The 23071-nt window shown below is 42.5% G+C and overlaps 2 protein-coding genes across 3 annotated transcripts in view; one reads left to right on the top strand and one right to left on the bottom strand.

Annotated features, from left to right (window-relative positions):
• The window catches only part of LOC117430366 (leucine-rich repeat-containing protein 75A-like), a 30548-nt gene extending 27100 nt beyond the window's left edge, over window positions 1-3448 (bottom strand). The window contains exon 1 of the mRNA XM_034050344.3: window positions 1656-3448. Within this exon, the coding sequence (XP_033906235.1) occupies window positions 1656-1928 (273 nt within the window). The 5' untranslated portion in view covers window positions 1929-3448. The remainder of the gene's footprint in view (window positions 1-1655) is intronic.
• Window positions 3449-7437: 3989 nt separating this feature from the next.
• Window positions 7438-20411, top strand: LOC117430672 (adapter molecule crk-like). 2 transcript variants are annotated; one of them, XM_034051007.3, is made up of 3 exons: window positions 7438-8346; window positions 10132-10518; window positions 15012-15150. In XM_034051007.3, exons 1-3 carry the CDS (start codon window positions 8127-8129, stop codon window positions 15017-15019), a joined length of 615 nt encoding a protein of 204 aa, XP_033906898.3. In that variant the 5' UTR covers window positions 7438-8126; the 3' UTR covers window positions 15020-15150. The 2 variants fall into 2 exon arrangements, with proteins under 2 accessions (XP_033906898.3, XP_033906897.3); XM_034051006.3 differs by having other exon boundaries at window positions 7449-8346; window positions 10132-10694; window positions 15012-20411.
• The last annotated feature ends 2660 nt before the right edge of the window (window positions 20412-23071 follow it).

Here is a 23071-nt window from a genome sequence, read left to right on the forward strand (position 1 = left end):
AACAGTAACGTTTTCACTCTCAAGAACAGGCAGTGCCTTTATCATCCTCCCTGAGATACTCTATCACTGAACTTACACATTTCAAACAGGGGCAACTGGAGGTTCACACAGTATTTAGTTTAAAGCCTTTTCATAATCCTACCTACATTGTACAAAACTCAATGCACCAAATAGCATGTCTTTACTGTGATGAGAAACACGATGCCATATTAACTGTGTCCTGTCTGGGTGTCACGGTTAGCAGAAATACAGTACAATTTGCCAGGCAGATCTCCAATCGCTGAGATTAGGAGGCGCTGAGCTAGCGTTGGCCACCTCCTTGATTAATTCCCCATTAGAGGGTGCTGGTCCGGACTGGAAATCCTCAACTCTGAGCCGTGAGGTCAGAAAACACGTTCAATACCTGGAGGGTCATCAATTCATAATCAATGACTTCTCACCATGGATTTATTTTGCAAGCATCAATTAAAAAGTCCTTGGTTGCTTCATCCACCTGGAGCCCCGAGGCGCAGCCCAGTGACACAGGCTGTCTTTACTCATTGCTAGACTGAAGCTCTGTGCCTATTTGCTGTTGAACTATAAGGTTGCTGGTTTTTTTAATGCATGTAACAGGTTACTATGTTTTATAATATGCATGTGCGTGCTTTCTTAGTGTCCAGAGGCTTTTGAAAATGCCCGTGCAAGGTTTGATTTAATTTAGGCAGAGAATGCAAAAGACAGAGAATACATGAAGCTGACCTAGACTCCAGACCGACTAATCACCATTGCCTCCCAGGTTCTCCAACACCTTACATTCACACTGCCTGAGTAATAACACCCAATCCATTTGAAGAACGGGTGTGTGTGCTTGCATGGATTCAGAGAGTATGGAAGACAGGCACAACCGCTGTCAAAATGCAACACACAGCAGCAGTACAACGTACACGAATCTGAGTGAAGCAGACGAGCATTTCAGCTACTTCACCCTCAATTCACTGCCATCCACACCCATGCCCTTCACTGGGGGTTACCATTGGGGCAGCTTGCTTTATAAACATGACCATGGTTAAAAAGTAGTCCACTGTGGAAACGCTTAATGACTCTGATTCCAGTACTGGCCACTGGTGCATGCTGCCCACAGCTGGTGGTTTACTGGTTTTAAACTGGTCGTGCTGGTTTAGGTGACTTGGTAATATAAGCTGGTCCGCTATAAAATAAAGCAATGAAAAATAACAGTTAAACTGCTTTAAAACCTTGTCTGTGATTTGATATACCTGCCGGCTGACAAGTAAGATATCTGGTCCAATTCCCAACTGCTAGCTGGTCTCACCTGCTTGGTAAAGCATAGTGAAAAGAAAGCACATTGTGGTAAATGGATATGCGAGAGAAACCTGCAGAATGGTCATGCATGTTTGGTAGAGGGGTGACTGAACTGCGCTTCCAGCGTGACCAAACAAATGGCACACTCGTTAACATAGTACAATTTTAAATAAGGGTAATTGCCATCCTCAAATCAATTCTACAAGCGCTGAATTAACAGCAGCAGCGCAGGAGCCCATCCCGTCTGCAGCTGGTGCCGCGCCCGTGCCTCTCTCCGCCGCTGGAGCGCACCCGGAGCGAGACCGCTAACCGGTACGTCACGGAGGTAACATTCGAGAACACTTTCTCTCGCTCACCTGTCGTAAGTTTTTGAAAAGCTCCGTGGTCTCGTCCTGCTTGCCTTGCTTGGCGAGAATCATCATCTCCTGGATCATACCAATGCGCCTCTGGTAAGGTGGGGGTGTCCCGCTCTTGCCGAACTTGTCCCCGGATTTTAGCATGAAAGAAGCGAACATGTCCCCCCCTCGCTCCTTTGTGGGCGTTCTCTTCCGAGAGCCCTGGCCGTGCGGAGGGCTGTCCCCGGTTTCAGAAGCTTGCTGGCCGCTGGCTTTGGTTTGTTTTGTGCCCATGGTGAGAGAAAAATCCAACGAGAGCAACGCGCTCCAGCGCCTCAACCTTCATACAAACTTTTTTTTTTTTTTAATTATCAAAAGTATATATAAATAGTATATCTTTAAAGTGTGTAGGTTTTAAACAATAGTTCGTGTGGTGGCGAGAACCGTCAAAAAAATTCGTTTTCAGTAAAAAAAAAAAAAAAAAAAGATGTTATTATAGCCACAGCGGTTTGAAATGAAGATACATTATAAGCACGTCATTAAACTTGTAATCCAAACCAGCGCCGCATCTTTATTAAATGCCTTGCCGTGCTCATATTTAGCAAACGGGCTACAGGTCTTATGTGTCACGTCTTGTGCCATCAAAATAGCCCGTCAACTGTGTTTCCTATTCAGCGCGGCGACTGCGGTTTCACTTCACTTCATGCAGGTTGACGGTCTTTTTTTCATGTTGTTTGTTTTTATGTTAGTTTTATCCTGTCACAGCACCTACCTCACTTTCTTTAAAGGGTTATCTCCGTTTGGCAAGCACCGATACGCCAACTTCCTCTGAATGCAACATATTTAAAACACACACAGCTAGCAGGAGACAGGCAGTCGCGTCATATGACCCAATCACCAAAATAACTCATTTTCACTCGTGTTTTTTTCTCATTCTAAGGGCTCCTGTATAATCCTTGACTGCGTGGAGAACTCGCCAGCCCGTGGTTATTGTGCAAGAAACGCGTCACAGCTGCGTCCCCCGTCCCTCCTGCTGTCTCCAGATGCAGCCGCGTAGTTCTCTGTGTTGACAAACAAACCTGTCGAGGCAGTCGATTCGCTCTCGGCTGCTTGAGTCACAGAACGCGAAGTTCAGCAAGTCCGGTCGTTATCTGACATTTAAAAACATGCTTATAAAACATTATTATATTTTTTTAAGGAACAAAAAAAAATGTCCAGATAAGATTAACACTATGAACCAGTAAGTCGAGTACAGATTTCCTAGGCTATGCACACTGTAGTAAATCAATGGTACGCTGTTTAGGTTCAGTGTACAGAAGAGATCACAGATATTCACTCCCAGTCCCACCCACCGTTTCTGATCTGGTGCGCTGATGCGGGACAGTGATTTGTTGGGTGTTTTCTCTCGGACGCAGAACAATCCACGAATGCGATCTTATCCATCGATGACAGGGTGGGAGCGAGGGAGGTGGAAGGAGGAGAACTAGAACAATGTTATATTCACTTACTTGATCGTCTCCAGTGGTTTCTCTTTTTCAGTTTTCCTTGACTCTGTGCTGAAAGATTTGCTTGTCAGTGTTTCTTTATTTTATGAATTCCACTTCTCCCTTTTAAAGTCAGTCCGCCTGAATATCGTTAGTTCCGTTTAGCTTTGCGCATAGTTCTGCTAACAGAACCGGAGCGAGACCCCGACTCTCGCCTGAAAGCTCCTGCGTGTGTGCGTGTGGATGGTAAGCGTGTGTTCGTGTGTGGATGCGGTACTAGCCTCTGCCGCTTCTGGCTGTGTGTCCGGGCAGGGGTGGAGGGATAGGGTTTGCCTCAGTTTCACTGGGCAGCGAGACAAGCAAGCAGCAACACAGCACTTAGCAGAAAGGCGAGGGTTTGGTTTGTTTGAAATTCTTCAGCTCAGCAGAAATACCCGAAGAAGAGAACCATTCTTAATACACGACACGAATGCATTGTATAATAATTCTGCACAGACAGACAGACTCACGCGTGACTCTTTTCCAAGCCCCAAGGGGCGAGACAGATAGATATAGTCCTGGGAATGATGGCATTGCGATAGAAACTATGATTGTATCAATTCATTTATACATGTCAAACACAGAGACACTGTCACTGGTACGCTGCGTTATTAAATATTCACAGGAGTTACTGGGGGAGCGCGTTATTTGATCTCTACACCTGCACTGGACTGGTCAGTCAATATACAGTCACTGTGTAATGCTGGGTGGTGATGGTAGCAGGTGAGCTTCTTAGTAATCAAGGGGAAATAATTCAGCTAAAACTTACAAGTGGGCGTGCTTCGCAATGCACCCCTAAACAGGGCGCATGAGCGTGTTATCAATTCTGAATACACGCTGTGATACAGAAGAAAATTCAGCGAACATAAAAGTGAGCTGCTCTTCAATCGATCAGTCCGAGCACGTCCACCACTGTCTCTGGATATGCAGCCATCATTTTCAAAATAATGGGATGTTTATTGGGGTGTGCGAACCAATTGTATTTGGGGTTACCTCATCTGCAGTATAACGAGGGTCATGCAATGTGGAACCTATTTTTACTGTCTTTAAAATCCCCAGCCTTGAAACCATCCCTCTTGTAATGCAAACAGAAGGAATTGTATTATAGCAGGAAGGCTGCTCCACTCAAACAAACGGACGTGTCACCGGTATGGGTCATCGACACTGCTTTCCAGAGCAGCTCTCAATCGAAACACCACGCAGAATGGAGGACAGCTCTGGCACGCTCTGTTAACTGACTGGGCTTACCACAAGGAGGCGCTAGACTGCTACTGCTGCTGCTGCTGCTTCAGCACCACAATGATCAAAGGAAAAGTGAAAACACATATAGCACATATTTTGACATAACTATGTATTATTACACACATGTGCACATTGCTGTAGTAGGCCTATACCCTTGGATTGAAACAAACACACACACAGTTGACTTTCCAGTACTGAATTTAGTCACCTCGATTATTGCACTAAAGCTGCTGTGTGCGGAGATAATAGAATACTTGTGAACTCCTGTTTTACACCAGATCTGAACTGCCCTTCGAACTGCAATACCGGGCTGAAGGATTAAAAGAGAGAGCTGTGGGGGGACCGAGACCTTACAAGCAAAAAAGGGAGCGCCTTGAAAAAACGATCTGAGCTTGCAGTGTCATTCTGCACACAATAAATAGCATTTTCAGAGACTGGCAGACATGCTAATGCCAGCCTGGAACGGTTTACCACGTGCAACTCTGCCTACATAAATATACTGGAGAAAGTGCAGGAAGTGACTTCATTCACACAGATGAGGTCACTAATCCCTCTGTGTGTGTGTCTCTTTCTCTGTCTCTCTCTCACACACACACGCTGCTTTTAAGAAGTGTCAAACTTTATCAGCTCAGCGCAATTAGTTTCCAAAGAGGACCGGCGACACCATTCCTTCCTCCTGTTCAATTGTTTTCTGACTTGCATTACTTATCATTAGGTTGCCCCCTAGTGTTCGTCATAGGGATTGCCCACAGTGAATGTCATTAGAACTGTCAATTAAATACGTTTAAATAACGGCTTGTAACACATTTTGCCAGCTTTATTAACACCTATACATCCACGTATTTGTATTATATTTATTGAAATGAATGTGTGTGTGTTTTTTTTAATAAATCGTGAACACAAATATTTGAAAGACTGTGTTTTGCAAATGCACGAGTTAGATACGCTAACATCTTTTTATCGATTATTATTTAAGAAGCCATCAAACACCTGTTGTTTTATACATAAGCAATTGAAATGTGTCTGTGTGTATGGAGAACTTTGAATACATAGCAAATATGAATACAATGCATTTACAAGTTACAGAAACAATAGTTTAAACTCAGGTCAAACCCTAATTCACAGACCGCGAGGTTCATCAAGGCGAAGGACAGCATACCACAGTGGGTGTCGGTGTTTGTAAGAACTATATAGTAATTGGAACCTGTACGCTCGTTCGTTTCAGTGTTCCTGTCCACAGCTCCGTGTTCTCGTGATTTCATGCATCACACTCTGCTGGATCCTGGTGGCACTTTCAGATTGCAGACTGAGGTTCGGCCAGGCTCCGCTGCACGGAGAAAATGACGGCAAGCACCTCATTAAAATGCACCAACTCTTCACGATCCTGGAGGTAGCCTGGGAGAACTGGAGCCACCGCATGTAGTTATCTGGAGAAAACAATGCAGACCGAGCGAAGCGTCTAACAACAATGAGAATTCATGCCAGACCTTTAAAACGCACTTTCTGTTGCCATGCGAAGAAACTGCATGGCAACAGAAACATCACCTTCGTTTCATAATAGCAATAAAACATTTGCATTGCCCGTCTCTTTACTGCAACTCCGGAGTTTGCAGCTAGTCTAAACTTCATTTCCAAACAAGCGAAAGAGGCAAGAGCCAGCTGGGTGAGCCGTGTTCCAAATTATTAAGTCCCCCATTGAACCGAGATTCGCATTGCAACGGCTCATCGCCAAAGCATGCATGCCGTGTCATCGTAGAAAAGGGGCAGGTACTGGCTTGCATAAGGCATCGTCTGAAATACCGGATAAACGGCGTCTCGAAACGATTTAATACGGGACAAGGGATATCTGTCGAAGGGATGTGCTGGATAATGCAGGGCTGTTGGAGAACCCCACCTGGAGCACAGTAGCTACACACAGTACTTTTGGATTGTGAGTAGTGGGTTTGATCTCAGCCAAGCCGGATCAAGCCTGGTCAGAACTTCTTAGCGTTCCGATTTCAGAAGCTAAACAGCAGTCAGGCTGCTTAGGGTTATAATCAAGTCAGATCACAGAATTTCATCAGTTAAAAAAACAGGCAATTGAGACCATACCAGCTTTATTTCGAGCACCCGTTTATGTGCAGCAATCCAGGTCATATGCAAAGCAGCTGAAATAGTCTGCTGAAATACAGAGCTATAGAAGCAACGCTTGAGATTCTGCAATATAGGTCAAATACCACAGCAGCCGTTGAAATGTGCTCCAACTAATCGCTCGTTTGATTAGGCGATTTCTCCTATGATTAATTTAATTGCTGCTTTCATTGATCCCTGATTATTTGATTAGAAAGGGTGGTTGCAAAAGCGCTTGATGCAATGCAATTAGCAGGGTGTACACATCGCACTGGTCTGAATCATAGCATCTGGCAAACGGTACTGGGTCCTCCCTTTTCGGTTCTGAACACTGCATTTAAGTTGCCTCTTACTGTAAAGCTTTGTTTCATTTCGGATTGACACAAAAGCAGCGCCTCCCAGCACAGCCTCTCTGTATGAGGCTCTTGAGCCGTCCTCGAGCTGTCCTGACACCGAACTAGAGCTAAAGCAACGCAATGACGTCAGAACGTTCTCAACTCCCTTCCACAGAGCCGCAAATCCAGATTTTTGTTCCTAATAATAATAATAATAATAATAATAATAATAATAACCCCCTACTGCTGCAAGTACATGTTTGGTTTACTGAGTAAAACAGTGGCCTACAGTTTTTAATGGGAATGAAGCTGGTCGTTTCCATAATAAACATATTTTTTTCCAAATAAAAAAAAAACCGCATTGTTAAAAATAAAAAGCCTGTATATTTTAAACTAGGTTGTTAATGAGAGCGAGCTGGTCGTATAAGCCTGGGGGTGAAAATATATTTATGCTGCCAGTGTCACCGCAGTGTTTTGTAATAATTGTTTTTAATGACAACGCGGTCTGTCTGTTTAATTAATCACAGCGGAGATTGCTTAGTCGTATTATTTATGCCTCGAGCAAACACAGTTTTTCAACTATGTTTCGCTGTGGGGGAAAAAAAAACCAACGCAGTTTCTGTGAAAAGTGTGAATCAATTCAGTCGAAACTTTAGGGCAAAGTTTAGCGTCACAGGAAACACCTCACTTCCTTTAAGTAAGGTCAACATTATACTGTGGTCCTTACTCCAAACGGTATATTACAGTAACTACTGAGAAAACGTTCATCATGTGTCATTCACAAAAAGAATTGTCGGGTTGATAACTGCAGAAGTAAATATCCATGGGGCTTCAACGCTTGTTTGGTTTTAAATCGTTAGAATGGATTGTTATTAACTGAATCCCATCGTTGTTTGACCTTACCAACATGGCCGACTACCTCCCATTTCTCATTTTTTTCATGGAATATCTGGGATACTCATATCCGGTAAGGTCAATTTCCCCCAGGTCCGCCATTTCAGTTTGTTATAAGAAGTTCTCGGGGAAATTTGATTATAAAAAAACCAAACTTTTATTTATTTTAATAAATATTAGGGAAAGTTTGCTGTATCCTCGATTAAATTAAGCTCAGCTGGGCGGGCTGCGTTTGGATTCTGATCATTTTAACGGCAGGGCGGCGTGGATGTCGTTATTTTTTTAAACGGGCTCTCCCAAGTTTAAGTTTTGTATGACTTGAGAGCTGAGTGTGGAAAGGAAGAGTCGAAGGGAAGGGCCTGCGAAGCCGCGGTGTCGGAGTGCCAGCCATGGCCGGGAATTTCGACTCGGAGGACCGCGTGAGTTGGTACTGGGGGAGACTAAGCCGGCAGGAGACGGTGTCCCTGTTGCACGGACAGAGACACGGAGTTTTCCTTGTAAGGGACTCGACCACCATTCCGGGGGACTACGTCCTCTCCGTCTCGGAGAATTCCAAAGTGTCCCACTACATTATCAACAGCATCAGCAACAACAGACAGTCCAGCACAGGTGAGGACGGCATGGAGACGGATTCAGCCTCAAGAAAATAACATGAAAGTGCGCGATTTATATTTTAAACGGGTTTCACTGAGAGACACACACACACACACACCACACCTCCCGATGCAGATTAATACTCTCCAGTTCGGTTGCAATGCAAGCGTCACGTTCGTTTTTAAACCGATTAGTCCCGGTGACAATCTGGGATCAATTATGTCTAATTCCTGAACATTTCTTAGTCCATACTGCTGCATTGAGTCGGGGTGATCGCATTGTATTATTATTATTATTATTATTATTATTATTATTATTATTATTTACTTTAACAATCGCACAGTTGCTAAATACAATACTATAACAATAAAACACATGTTGTTTTTTAAATACAGTACCGTTGTTTTACCGCTTAGGTGTTCACTGCAGTGTTTAAAGTTTAATATAAAAGTATGCGTATTTTGCATTAGTCTAGCATTTAAAAAGTTTAGATTATCACGATGATGACCTGAAGCGATTAAGTGAGCTATTTGACTATAGAGCAGTGGTCTGCTCGGTTTAATTTTCAAGCACAGTGGTGAACAGCACGTTTTTTTTACATACTAATTTGCCTATCGCCATGCCAGATGATATCGCCTGGGCTTGAGAGTAACGGTGTGTATATCTGTACAATCTCCATGGAGATCGCCTTTATCACACGGTATTAGGGTTCGGTGACTCATTTTATCCCTGCACCCCTCTTATGTGAGTATTTATCATCAGATGCATTTCAAAGTAACTAAAAATACATTCTAGTTCTCCTTAGAGGATGCACATTTGGGAAAGCACATTTGGGAAAGCATTCAACTTAGCCACATGCAAATAAATAATCGATTTAGTTCCTCGTTTGTTCTACATGATATTCTTAATAATGATTGTCATGATTGTCTTTAGTGATAATTCATATTTCATTAACAGTACCTTATGTAGAGAAAGCAACAGATTGCATCTCTGCATTGTGCACAACCCAATCATTTTGCAGTAATAAGCCCCTATTTTACAGTTTCTTTTTCTGGGCTTTTCTCTGTTATAGTGCTTAAAGAAAGCAAAGGTGCACTGAGAGATCATACCAATTGGCCTGCAGTCTTCCTAATTGTCCAGAGAGGCTTGTCCAGGTTGATGCTTCTCCGAATGGCCATTGCGTGATCGTTTGACTCTTGCACACGCCTTGGGGTGGGGATTTGAAATATTCTGGAAGAAATCATGAGTAACGATTTTAAAGTAAATATTCACTGTCTGTGATTCAGCTGTGCCAGTGAGCTCGGTTGTGTTTACCAGTATGAATCATTGCTCAGGATTTCTCAATGCTTGTCTTATTTTCCTACCTGTTCAGATGAAAGGTCTCTTGGGTGTGACTAGCGTGTGCTCTGAAAGAGAAATCTTAACAGCGTGCTTCAGGGATGGAAATACCCTGCGACCCCCTCCCCTAATTTATATAATACTTTAGATTAATTAGGAAGGGCTTTCTCCCCCCAGCATGGTCATTTCTAAAGTGTCTACAGCCCTGATGAAGGCATTCTGCAGTCTGCTTGATTTTTTCTGTTTCGGAGTTTGAGAAGTTAGAAAAGGAACCTCAAGTGTCCAAGAGTACGTTTCTACTTCCCAGACTCTTCATTCTCTGATTTCTAGAGGGTTGTTTTTCTAACCCCTTGTTGAGATTTGCCCCTCAAATGATCAGATGGCTCTGATCATAATATGAAGAAATCATTAACTTTCTTTTTTTTCTTTCTTTCTTTCTTTTCCTCTTCCTTATTTGTTTAGGATTAAGCCCCCCCAGGTTCCGGATAGGAGACCAGGAATTCGAGGCACTCCCCGCCCTTCTGGAGTTCTATAAAATCCACTACCTGGACACTACCACCTTGATAGAGCCCATTTCCAAATCCAAACACTCTGGCGGCGGAGGGGGGCCGCTTGCTGGGGGCGGGCCGGCGCTCTCCCACCGTCCGGAGGATGCTGAGTACGTGCGCGCCCTCTTCGACTTCCCCGGCAACGACGAGGAGGACCTGCCCTTCCGCAAGGGGGACATCCTGCGCGTGCAGGAGAAGCCGGAGGAGCAGTGGTGGAACGCGGCCAACGTGGAGGGCAGGTCGGGCATGATCCCCGTCCCCTACGTGGAGAAATACCGGCCCTCGTCCCCCACCGGCGGAGGTAACCAGGACGGGCAGCTCCCGCAGCCGCCACTCCCAGGCGGGCAGGAGCCAGGGGCGTACGCCCAGCCCAGCCTCAACACTCCGCTCCCCAACCTCCAGAACGGGCCCGTTTTTGCCAGGGCTATCCAGAAGCGAGTCCCCAATGCCTATGACAAGACGGCCTTGGCTTTAGAGGTACATAAAACTAGAGGGGGGTGGGGGAGGGTTTGAGCCAAAGGGTATTCTTCTCTGGTATTTTGAAATGGGAGGCCGAGGGTTACATTTCTATGTGCTGTTGCATAAACCGTAGGCTTTGGGACTTTAAACTGGCCTTTCCTGAAGGTTATTCTTGATGTGTTTTTTGGGAAGAATAAAAATATTAAATGCGGAGAGCAATGGATTTGTGTTCAGTTAGCTCAGTGTTAATGGACTTGGCTCCTTCTAATGTGGGATTTGTGATGGAATCTCCTGTGCCAGTAGTCAGCATGCAATTTATTGAATGCCCCCCCCCCCTTCTGTTGTCATTATAAGGGCTGATCCTTTTAAAATTGATTCAGTGCCCCAATTAACACTCTAATGCATTGAGAACCAAATGCTGTAAGCATTAATATGTATCCATCTGAATGGAGCTGACCAGTTCTAATTCCTGTAGTACATAAAACACTTTGACAAGTTGAAGGTATTGAGAATTGCTATACCACATATGTGTTGGGGCTGGAAATAACATTAAGCCATTGCTATGCTTTATAATGGCTGTGACTCGTGCCTTCATTTTGATTTCATCACGCTCCCAGTGTGTGTTTTACTAAGATGACTAATAAAGATCTTGCCATTGTGTCACCATAGCAAAACCTGGAAACATTTCAAGTGCTAAGAATTATTTGCCTTTTTTATTTCTTTTTTTTTGGTATTCTGCCAGTGCTGTAAAAAAACATGAGTATTTTAGCAAAAAAGTAACCCAAAAATGGGGGTTTCCAGTTTTTGGTTTTTGTTGTGTGAATGATTCGCCTGTGTCTTGAAGCCGTACAGCCGTGCCCTCCTTTGTTCAGTTCTCTGCAGGGCTGTCCAGGTATTTCCTTCATTTCAATTCCTGGCATTCCTCTTGGGGATGTGGTTCAGGGGAAGGGTGAAGCGTGTCACTGCGGTGATTATTAAACAAAAAAAAACAAAAAAAACACGCTTGTTTGGTCACTGCTTTGTCACCAGCGTCGGGGTCAATTCCTGTTTCTCAATTCCAATTATTTTTTAAAATCTATTCCCAATTCCAACACGTCATTGATCACAATTGCAATGAGCAGTGTTCTGTTAAAATGAGCTTCTCGCAGGGACAACATGTTACTCAATTGAAATTCAGAGCAGTGGAATAATCACAGTTATGTCTCTAAAATATAAGTCCCGATTCCATGGAAGGAATTAGAATTGGGAACTGATTTTAAAAGGCAACCCTGCTTGTTACTTTAAATCCCTTTCCGCAGTGAATTACAATACCGACGCTCGCATGAAGGCTTTGCGTGCTGCATTGAATTACCAGAGATGAATGCTGCATACAGCCCGCTTGTCTTGAAAGTTTTGCAATTAGCAGAAAGGTTGTTTGGGCCTGTAGTCCAAAGATATATTTTTGGAAAGCTTTTTGGAAGACTGTAATTATGCTGCTTATTACTGGATAATTGTTTGATGGCTCAGATTTCATTTGCATGCTTCCAGATTTGATTAGGACTTCAAAAGGCTGAAGTCTTCAATTGGGCTGCTGTTTCGAGAGTGCTTGCATGAGTTGAGTCCTCTGAAGTGTGGTGCTCGTATTGATTTGAAACTCATGAAGGTCATTCTTTAAGATTCCTTGATGCCATAGAAAAAATAAAGTACAAATCCCATAAGCACGAACGAGTCGCATCAAGACAGAAAAATGTCAAGGCAGACTATTACTTTTCACGTGAAGGCTAGATTGTTAAGGAGAATGCCTTTCCCAGCTCTTGGTATGTCGTGAAGATTGCCTGATGTTGGTGTACTGTGCTTTCTGACTTAGCAATACACCATTCAAAGAGAAATGCCTGTCCATTCCTACGCCACCCAAGCTTTTTTTCAATTCATAGGTGGGCTTTCCTCTTTCATACAGCAGAGAATTTTCAGCAGCCCTCGGACCGTCCTGGCAGAAGTTCAGCTGCAGACTCAGGCCAAATTCAACAGGAAATGCTTTCTGTTGAAGTGCATTTCCTGACACTGAGTTCTTTAGTAAGCAATGACTTCCAGTCCAGGACAGCAGAGGAGTGCTGGCGCTGGTCCAGGGCTGGGTTAGCGTGTGGGTCGCACCCTTGCTGCTTGCACAGTCTCCTTCTCAAGGTTACGAAGAGAGCCGGGTTCCTGAATATTGCAGCATCCTCTAGCTTTAATAACGGCCTTTTTTATTATTATTATTATTATTATTATTATTATTATTATTATTTATTTCTTAGCAGACGCCCTTATCCAGGGCGACTTACAATTGTTACAAGATATCACATTATTTTTACATACAATTCCCCATTTATACAGCTGGGTTTTTACTGGAGCAATCTAGGTAAAGTACCTTGCTCAAGGGTACAACAGCAGTGTCCCCCACTGGGGATTGAACCCACGACCCTCCGGTCAAGAGTCCAGAGCCCTAACCACTACTCCACACTGCTGCCCTGTTTCTGTTTGATCAAGTATTAACGCTTCATCACCTAAATGATTTTCAGAAAGTTAGAAAAACCTTGGCAACTGAACTGTATATTTCCCCCTCCGATACATGTAAGGAAATTGTATGTTGTAGATCATTCATATCTTGACAACGTGTGGCTGGGAGATCGTTCAGCGATGTAGTATTGATTTGTGGTCCACACTGTACAGTACATAGGGGAGAGTTATTTTATCCTTTGCAAAACTCTATCCCTGTGATGTGTTTTTTGCACTCAGGGCTGTATTCAGCACAATGCAATTCTACCAATTTAAAAAATGTGTTTTGCATCAGATCCCTTATCCATTGACATTTAAAATATATAGTCCACCCCCAGGATGGCTTGCCACATGTACGGTAGAGCAGCATTTTCTGCATTGCACGCACACAGAGCAGTAAGGCACGCAGGAAGACGTTTAATCCGGCTCCCGCTTAGCACTGGTGTCTGCAGCAAAGAACATCTTCACAGCTGTTTACAGTTCCCTCAGACAGAGCCGTCTCTCTGTGCTGCTGAAACTCCTCCAGCAGCTGCCCTGTAATTGCAAGATGATCTGTTGCTTTATCCTACGAAGTGGCTGCTGCTACTACCTGGTAATGAGAAGACATTGCTAAACCCCCGAAGCAAGACTATTAATGGATAAATGGATCAGTCAGTCACAAAGCTAACTTGTTTTTATATGCTGCAGATTTTGATTGAAATATCTTTGCTTTGCCGTCCCCAAATGGATTTTGTCTCCACTCTAGAAATGCTCTGTACTGTAACACCTGAAGTAGACTCAGTATGTTGAAGAGAAATTTAAACATGAATTACTGGGGTGTATTTAAACAGGATTGAAGTCATTGGGATGTAATGACTGAAAACCAAACTGATATGCAAAGGGAATCTACTGAAGAATGGATTGGTTCAGCTGTTCAGACCCATGCCAAGTTACAGTAGTGTTTAAGATCTGTTCAGAGACTGCTGTGTGTGTCGCGTCTCGGCACGTTGTGATTGTAGAAATCCTTACTACATGCTTAGGGGCTAGACGAAAACCACAAGCGAGGTGCTGCTGAGATTCAGAACATTCAGTCATTAAATGAAGGCCTTACTGGAGCTGCTTTATGTTGTTGCTTTTATTTTTAATTCATTTCTTGATTGCAAACGTTATTTCTGTGTGGACTTCATGAGCTTTGGGTTTCGGATTGTAAAGAAAGGAGTTGAAAGGACCTTGTAGTTGTTTTTATTTGCTTTATTCCAAGCTGTTCGGTGATGGAGCTGCTCACAGCACTGGTTAGATTACGTTGAGGAAAATATGTAGCATGGTTTACAAATTCCCAAAGAGCCGCTTTGAAAGAGTCTTTGATTCATGTCTGGAAATTCCTTGTCATCAAAATTTGTCAGCTGGGCTCGTGGTCAAATCTGTATTGTGTAGAGCTGTTTTTTTCTTCTTTTTTTTTCTTGTTGAATTAATTGCAGTTTTAATAAATTAAAATGTCAGATGCATTTGCCTTGCTTAGATGAGTGAGTGACACAGTTAGGATAAAGTTTAGGTTTTATCAACTTTGCAGTGTATTGACCCCCCCCTAGTGGCACTGATTTGAGGTTGCAGGTGGAATTAGAAATCATATTTGGTCTGTGTGACCCCCCCCCTAAACTGGAACACAGCATGCTGACTAGATTACAATGCACATAGTTTGTTTCCTAAAACGTAAGAGTTGCTCTCTTTGTGGTCTCAATTATAATGCATTGAAAAGGGATTGAAATCCAGTGAACTGAAATGATCCTGAGTCACGTCCGGCGTACAGTAAAGTATTTTAAAGTGTTTGTCTTCCTCCCCCAGGTTGGTGACATGGTGAAGGTGATGAAGATCAATGTGAACGGTCAGTGGGAGGGGGAGTGCAAAGGCAAGCGCGGCCACTTCCCCTTCACACACGTGCGGCTCCTCGACCAGCAGAACCCAGAGGAGGACTTGAGCTGAGAGCGGCTGGCTGGGACCCACCTTCCATCCACATCATCCCCATCACAGTCACCCCACTGCCCGACCCAAAAACAAGTCAGCTGTGTCTCTGATCCCTCTCTCCCTGTCTCCCTGGGATCCATATTCAGAAAGCATTAGCGCGCTGGTAAAGGCATAGCACAGGACGCATTTGAAGTTTCCCCTTAAAGGATCCGGAATCGGGGAATCTGTTCACATTAAACAACAACAAAAAAACTACAACGAATGCGTGTGTAAAATAATGCATGTGGCTCGTTGCTGTATTATATACATGTAACCTTTCTTTAATTAACTTTGTGGGGCTCCTCGAGGGAGATGCTTTACCCTATCTGTTTCTTCATTTCTTACATATGAATATATTAGGATTAAAGTAATCTCATACTCAGTGGTGTTGGGGGTGGCTTAACAACGAAGGCACGTGGGCAGATATCCATGCAAGCAATGCCATGCCATAGGAAAGTTCATCAGCAATCGCACAATTGCAGTAAAAGTTATGAATTTAGATATGATGATGTGGTTACTGAGAGGCTAATGCTTTCTGAATATAGTGTTTCATCCCCTTCTCCCTCCACCTGCCCCGGTTGCATTGAATCTTGTTAAGGGTTTACGACAAGCAAGCTAGGATTGGCCGACTGTTCCACTAGATCCTGAAGAGCTCAGACTTGACCAAGGTACTGACGAATAAAGGGGCTTGCCAAATTAATATCCACTGTTTCAATCAAACACTAGGTGATGTTTTTCCCCCTCCTGTTTCTAAATGGATGCATCTTGTAGTGCATTAAATATGAGCGGTATGAGGGTTATGTAGATTTCCTGATTTGTTTTAAATATATTCTACCCCCTATTCCAGTGTTGACTCTGTCTAGCACCATTTCGGCTTGCTACCCTTTTCTGTCACGTCTCACGCCTGCTTTAAATTCTCAGTAGAGGCCACTTTGTTTGTCACAATGGTGGAGATCATCCCACATCTACTTATGACGTCAAGGTGCACACAAAGCTGCCCTGTGAGGAGTGGAGAAAGACTTTGGTGGCAGCTGAAGTTTATATAATTCTGCACCATTAGCTGAAACAGCATGACCGTGGCAAACACGCTGTCACTCACACAATTCATTGAGAAACGGGTCTGCTTCTCTGTGTTAAAAACACTTGCCTGAATACCTTGCAGAACAGAAAACCGCATCTGCCGACGAGGACTGTTGTCGGAAGATTCACAGCAGGCAGACCACTGGGAATAAAGCAGCCCGGGACTTTCTGAGTCTGGCCAGCTTGTTTCTAGAATCACACATTATGGGGCGAAATGCAGAGCAATGAAGAATTGACTGGATTGTGTAATCAGTGCAATGGATCTGGGGATCTGAATGGAACAGAAATTGCTAAGAGCTATAATCATTTAAACATACATTACATCATGTATTCACACCCTTTTTTTTTTAAACCAAGTTAGCCTGGGCACGATTTGAATTTGCTTAAACTGAGAATGATTTAAGTTGCTTATTTGAAAGATTTTCTCTAGTGTTCTATGTTGCTCTGATAAGTTTGTTTTAAAATACGGTCTTTAGAATATTCAATTACCAAAAAACACTAAACCCTCTTGGCACTGCCCTAGACTAGACGCAGCACTGCAGTGCAGATTTCAATAAGAAGTAACTGCAGCAGCACTGCACCCATACACTTTATTTGTCCTTTTCTTGGGCTGTGTGTTTGCAATCCAGCCTAGCCCTTCAAGGACACTTTGATGTATTTGCATTATCCCGTGTTCATTCACTAACCTTTTGTTAAGCATTAATGTGTCACTGATTGCAGTGTAGGCCAGTGGCTCTCCGTTCCAGTTCCCTCTGGCTCCGATACAGGGTTTGGTGAACTTGGCCCTTCCCATTAAACCTCTATCCAGGTCCTTAAACAGTTCACCGTTTCATTTTCATCTGTTTCACAGACTTGATTATGCACATTAATGTATCTTGGTATAACAGGCATAAAGCTGGTTTCATACACCCTGGTTAGCATAGATTGGACCCAGTGTTGTACCTATAGCTGAGTTAGTCCAACATCAATGTAATCAAGGGCTGTGAAACAGGCTTCTGGCTATCTAACCGTTCCAAAAGATTGAATTATATTATATGTGCTCTTGAATGGATTAAGTTGGGTTTCTTTTTAAATGATTGGATGAATAAATAAATAAATAAACACATTTTAGATTCACTTTATTTAAAACCCAGACTGTTTGTTGCCACCAGGAGCTGGAGTCGGGAGCAGCTGATTTTGGGGCTGCTGCAATATTGCACCCCTGGGTTTTTATTTGCTCGACAGCATCTAAAAATTGCTCGTGTGTGTTTGAGCAGGCCGAGACTGGAGCAGTCTTTTGTTCTAAGCAGGCCTGTTCCAGTCTGTCTTTGTCTTCTCCAGTGTGCCAAGTAAACCTCTGTAAAGCAGTGTGTTGCTTCTATGAGCTGATGCTGCTGCATATCAATGGACTCCACAGGAATCACGTGATCGAGCCCCTTTAGCTTGAGCAGTCTGTCTCAAATGCAGCATCACGCAACTCCGTGTCGACTCTCTGTCTGCGTCTGGCAGCCTGGATGAGAGTGTGTAAGAGAGCGGCTTTTGATCTGGGGCGATCGGTTCATTTCAAAGTGATACGAACAGTCTGTGTGTTCCGGGTCGTACGCACAGTCTCGCTGCCTTTGGGTTTTACCTTCAGCTGTTTCCCCTTTCCCAGTTAGATGATTGTTTAGCTGCTGTTGCTTCTTTCATTCATCAGTGTCATGGACATTTCCAGACACTGCAGCCCGCAGGGGGTTTGCCAGTCTCCTAAGCAGCAGATTCTGCATTCTCTTACTTGCTGTAAGCAGCAGCAAAGTCTGCCTCATTGTCTTGACCGCTGTGTCATTTAAAAAAAATATATATATATATATATATATATATATATATATATATATATATATATATATATATATATATATATATATATATACACATAAACACAGATATTTTCTGATCATGAATCTGAACTGTGGGAGACCTGTTTTAATACCACTAAGAAATGCAGTTTTAGATAAGAAAAAACATCAGTACTTTTTTTTTGTTCCAGTACCACTATTACCGTGGGAGACGGCAGTGTGGTGGATAAAGATGAAATCATTGTTCAGACACTGGCATAGTTATCACATATTAGATTTGATCTAAAACTGGTCAATCCATACAAGCCTGTTTTAAAAAGAAAAAGAAATATTGGGCACCAAGTTCTGTGTTTAAAATGTTGAAATCCCTTTTTTTCTTGCTCTGCTTTTGTCTGTGTGGTTTTGCATGCAAGTGCGTGTTCGTATGCGAATTCCCTGATCAGTACTGTTTGTCATCGTCTGTTTGCATCGCTACAGTACTGATGTAGCAGGTGCATCTTTTGAAAAGCATTAAAGCGAATTCAGAAACTTCAGTCATTGTAAAGGTGTTATTGTAAATACCGTTGCTTGTAAAGAGAAGCACTTAACCAGCCCTATACCACTGTGGTTCATTTAAAGTGTTACAGGAGGTTTGAATATGATCCTGACAAACTCTGTAGCTATTGATGAAATATATAAAGCAGTACAGTTCAGGAAAGGGTCGCGTGGCAATGGTCTTTGTATGGATCCTGCAGAAAATGATTTATATGCAAATGCCTATGGTATTCATCTGTAGATATTTTTTTGGAATGAGTATTCCTGTGATTGCATGCATGTGCTAAACCACCTGATCTACAGTGTCTCCTGCTGTAAAACCACCTGCACCCATCTTCAGCACCACTGAAGCCATACTGAACCATGTTACAAAATGCTGCTATTCAGAAAGTGGTACGTTTCATCTTCGAATCTTAATGTTTTGAACTCTCTAGAATACTGTTTGAAACGAGAAGCCGCCCACACAACATAAAGATTTTGTTAGATTGTAATTTACGAACTAGACCTAATTGAAGATCAACACTATCAATAACAGCAATGAATGAGGCCAGTCCTGTTCAACCTATTGGTCATTTTACTGATGAATTGATTAACCCAGCCCCACACACACGCCCAAAGGTCTGTGTATTGCTTTAAGATGTCAATAATCCTAGCATCTAGTCCAACATTACGATCTAAATTTGGGTTATCGACTTCTTCAATAGCAGGAGTAAAAGATCATGAAACATCAAAGTGATGCAAATGTCAAAATGTTAAGCCGAACGTGTCATAAAAGCCCAGGTATCCATCGAGCGTTTTTTGGTCTGATTCCAGATAGAATGGCTTGCTCTTGGCTGTTTCTCTGTCGTGTGTGTGTGTGTGTGTGATCCTGACTGTGACTCGTCTTCCCAAGTGAAAAGGAGGAACCCAATAAAATAAACTGCAGCAGATCAACTGTACCGCCAAACAATTTAAATGCAAATGGAGTCGTAGGCAGTTTGCCAGATGTTTTGATGTGACCGGTAATATTGACCTGCTCGAGACGTTAAATAAAGCCAAACGCTGGGCTTTCCAGCATATCGGAGTGTCATAATCATGCATTTTTAACATGGAAAACCCAGTCCTAATAACTAGTATCGTTTACACATTCCTCGTTCACATCGGGGTATATTATGTAAGGAACACCCAGCCTGTTGCTTTTATGTTACATGTATATCAGACATGCTTCATACAGTCTGTCTGTTCAGGTGTGTGTTTCAGAGACTGTGGTCTGTGGCACGTCTGTGTGGAAGCAAACCTAGGACCCCCCCCCCCCCCCCACCAAAAAAAAAACAAAAAACTGGGGTGTTAATGATGAACAACATGCACTTGCTATGTTTGTTTTTATCATTATTAGAATTCTGTTCTATTGATAATTTAAGAAAGCTTTGCTGATAGACTGCATTTGAACACAGAGTCGCTTGTTGTGACTCAGTTTGCTTATCCACGGTGCTAAAAACCAGGCCATGTTAAATATATCCCTTTCTGAACGACCCCACCCCTGCGATGTTCTGCCCACGTAGTCGGCTTCTTTTTCTTTGTGTGTTTAATGATTCTCATTTGTTGTTCATGCCTATACATATTTTTAAAATTCTTATTTTTGTAATAACCGTGTGTAATTGGTTTTCTTCTTTGGGTTTTGGGAGGGGGAGTTGCAAATAGAAATCGTGATTTATATTAACATGAAGATGTGCCATTGTATTATAACCCTGTTGAAATTGACTTTTTTTTATTTTCTGTAGCATGTAATGTATGTTTATAATATACCTAGCAAATAAAGCCAATTGACAAATTAGCTGTTTTTGTCTGTTTGTTTGAATCATCTGTAAGTAATAACGTGAAGCACGGCATTCTTTCATTTTCATTCTGTGTTAAAATGATTTCTTTCTACCCAGCCCTCTTATTTTAAACTCTGTGTCACGGGTCTCCTTGTATTAAATCAAGGTGCCCCAAAGAATTTTTTTTTCACAAATAGAGTAAAACCTAATCCGACATCGCTCAGGACTGGAGAATTGTGCCGGATTCTACAGTGTGCTTGTTTACAGAGGTGCTGTAACATCTCGGGTATAAATAATAATCCATTTGAATACTCAAGCTCAGGACATGCAGCAGAAGTTCAGTCCAGGTATCTTCTGTAATTCAAGAACTGCATTAATTTTCTCCATTACGTAAACAAGGATTTTACTGTACTTTTACCCACAGGACATACTTGCTTATACATGTTTCTATCACCGCAGCAAAACAGTTACTCAAGATCAACATTTCAGGCTTTTCTGCCTCTGCATTTATTATACTGGCTGATAATAGGTAATGGCACGGTTGTGAACAGAGGATATTGCATAGCTAAAGTATAGAACTGTATGTGTGCTTCCCTGCAAAACCAAAATCAATACAAACCCAGAATTGCAAATCCATGATGCTACTTCGCTTTATGTATTCACTTTGTGTTGTTCAAAACCTTTTCTTAAAAAGAGAAAAATAATATTTAAAGCCAGATTCACCAAAACTAAAACCATGTCATCCAGAATTTAAGGAGGGGGGTATATTGCAAAGTGCAGGATGATGACCAGCTATGTCAAGCGGGTGAAAAAATCCAAGATTATGCAAATGAATGCTGGAGGTGTTGTTCTGGGAAAACCCCACTATTTATTAAGAATGTATTTCCTGAATTTTCACTCGTGCTCATTAAGTGATGTGCAGGGGAGAAAAAGCTGTTTACAGTTTTTAAAAAAAAAACACACACCTTTAAATGTTACTGAATCTATGAAATGCTGCTGGGCAGAATATACACAATAAAGGAAGGAAACAATGTAGCCATTGCTAGCAGGATTTATATGTCAGGTAGGTTAATTTAAACCATTTATTTTACAGGGCCATTCAATTATGATGATATCCATGCAGCACATTCAACCCTTTCATTTCCTGAAATACACAGTTTTGTTTGCCGGCAGGTAGGTTATTGATTTTCTGCTCCTAAAACTACCAGCACCTCTTGCGATTGGTCAATGTTCAAGCCTCCTTCATAAAACTTTCATTTTGCACAGTCATTTTCCAGTTTCCCCATGCTTTTCTCTTTCTATACCATAGTTTACTATAGCTTGCCATGTTTTTTTTTTAACATGCTTTACCATACCTCTGGGCTTTACAATGCTCACCTATGCTTTCACTATACTGTATTAAACCTGGCCATGCTTTTACTATGCTAAACTTGTATAAGAGCTATACTGAAGGTACAGCATACTGAAGGGGTTCATATAAAAAATGAATGTGCACAGTAATGTGAAATGTTCTGTATGCAGGTCATGGAAATAATGTGAGCCAAGCAAGCATGCTGTTTTGGGAAATTCTGAATGCCATCTGCAAAGCCTGTTTAAATAAACTGGCTGCTGCATTGGCTGGTGTGCTGATGCGGGGGGCTGCAACATTGCTGTGTGCGTAGGTCAGGTTATGTGACTTACTACCCTGTCATCTTTGCAGGCTGGCATTGTGCTTCAATTCCGCAGATAAACTCTTTCCCAAGCGTCCTGCGTACCTGTGTCCAGCTCCTTCAAACACATTTCAGCTCTCTTCATAATCATCTTGGCTCTTCTATCAGACTCTGAGCCCCTTTGACAAAGCAGCTCTTCTGCAGCCCCTGTTGAAAAGCACACTGACGGTACAGCACTCTGACTGGCACACGTTTCCCAGAGACAGGAGAGGTCACTGAGCTGGAGAAACCCCTGATCACCTGGCAGGACAGGGCTAACCAAAATGACACAAAATCTGGGTTGAATGTTTGATGCACTAGAAGGGATTGGAAAGTGCCATCGTGCGACTGAATGACGTTTTTGTGAGATGTGGGCAAAACCACTGAAATCTCTTAACCCTAGTAACCTGAAATAACCCTAACAGCACCATTACCAGAAACCAGTATGACCAGCAATGGGTACACAATCGATTTGAAACTAATATTGCACAGTGATTCCACTGTAGTTACTGACATGGTGCTTATACAATACAAATAGCTTCCCATTGGTCTGTCATTGCCCTAATAATAATGCAATACTATTCACTTTCTGTTTGATCTAAATAATATATTGCACGCCTGTACCCTGATTCATGTGCATTCAATAGTCTTGAAAAATAAAATAATAGATATAATAATAATTATAATAATACCTTTATTTTTATATAGCGCCTTTCATAGTGGACCACCATCACAAAGCGCTTTACAGAGGTAGGCTGTGAACTGTGCAGTCACTTACAATAGGATATTGTAATATATAGAGAGAGACTGCAGTTAGCAGCTCTGTATCCCAGGAGAATGGATTTTCCCTGTCTTTCGTAATGATGGCGTTCTCGTGCACTCAGCGGGGGAACGAGTCTTTTAACAGAGGCAGGAAGACAGAGACCACAAATGCAAAGCAAAGTAAATCTGTGTTGCCGGGGGCGACCGTTGCCATGTTTGCCTAGCAG

This window comes from Acipenser ruthenus, chromosome 24 (assembly GCF_902713425.1).
Source record: "Acipenser ruthenus chromosome 24, fAciRut3.2 maternal haplotype, whole genome shotgun sequence".
NCBI lineage: Eukaryota > Metazoa > Chordata > Actinopteri > Acipenseriformes > Acipenseridae > Acipenser > Acipenser ruthenus.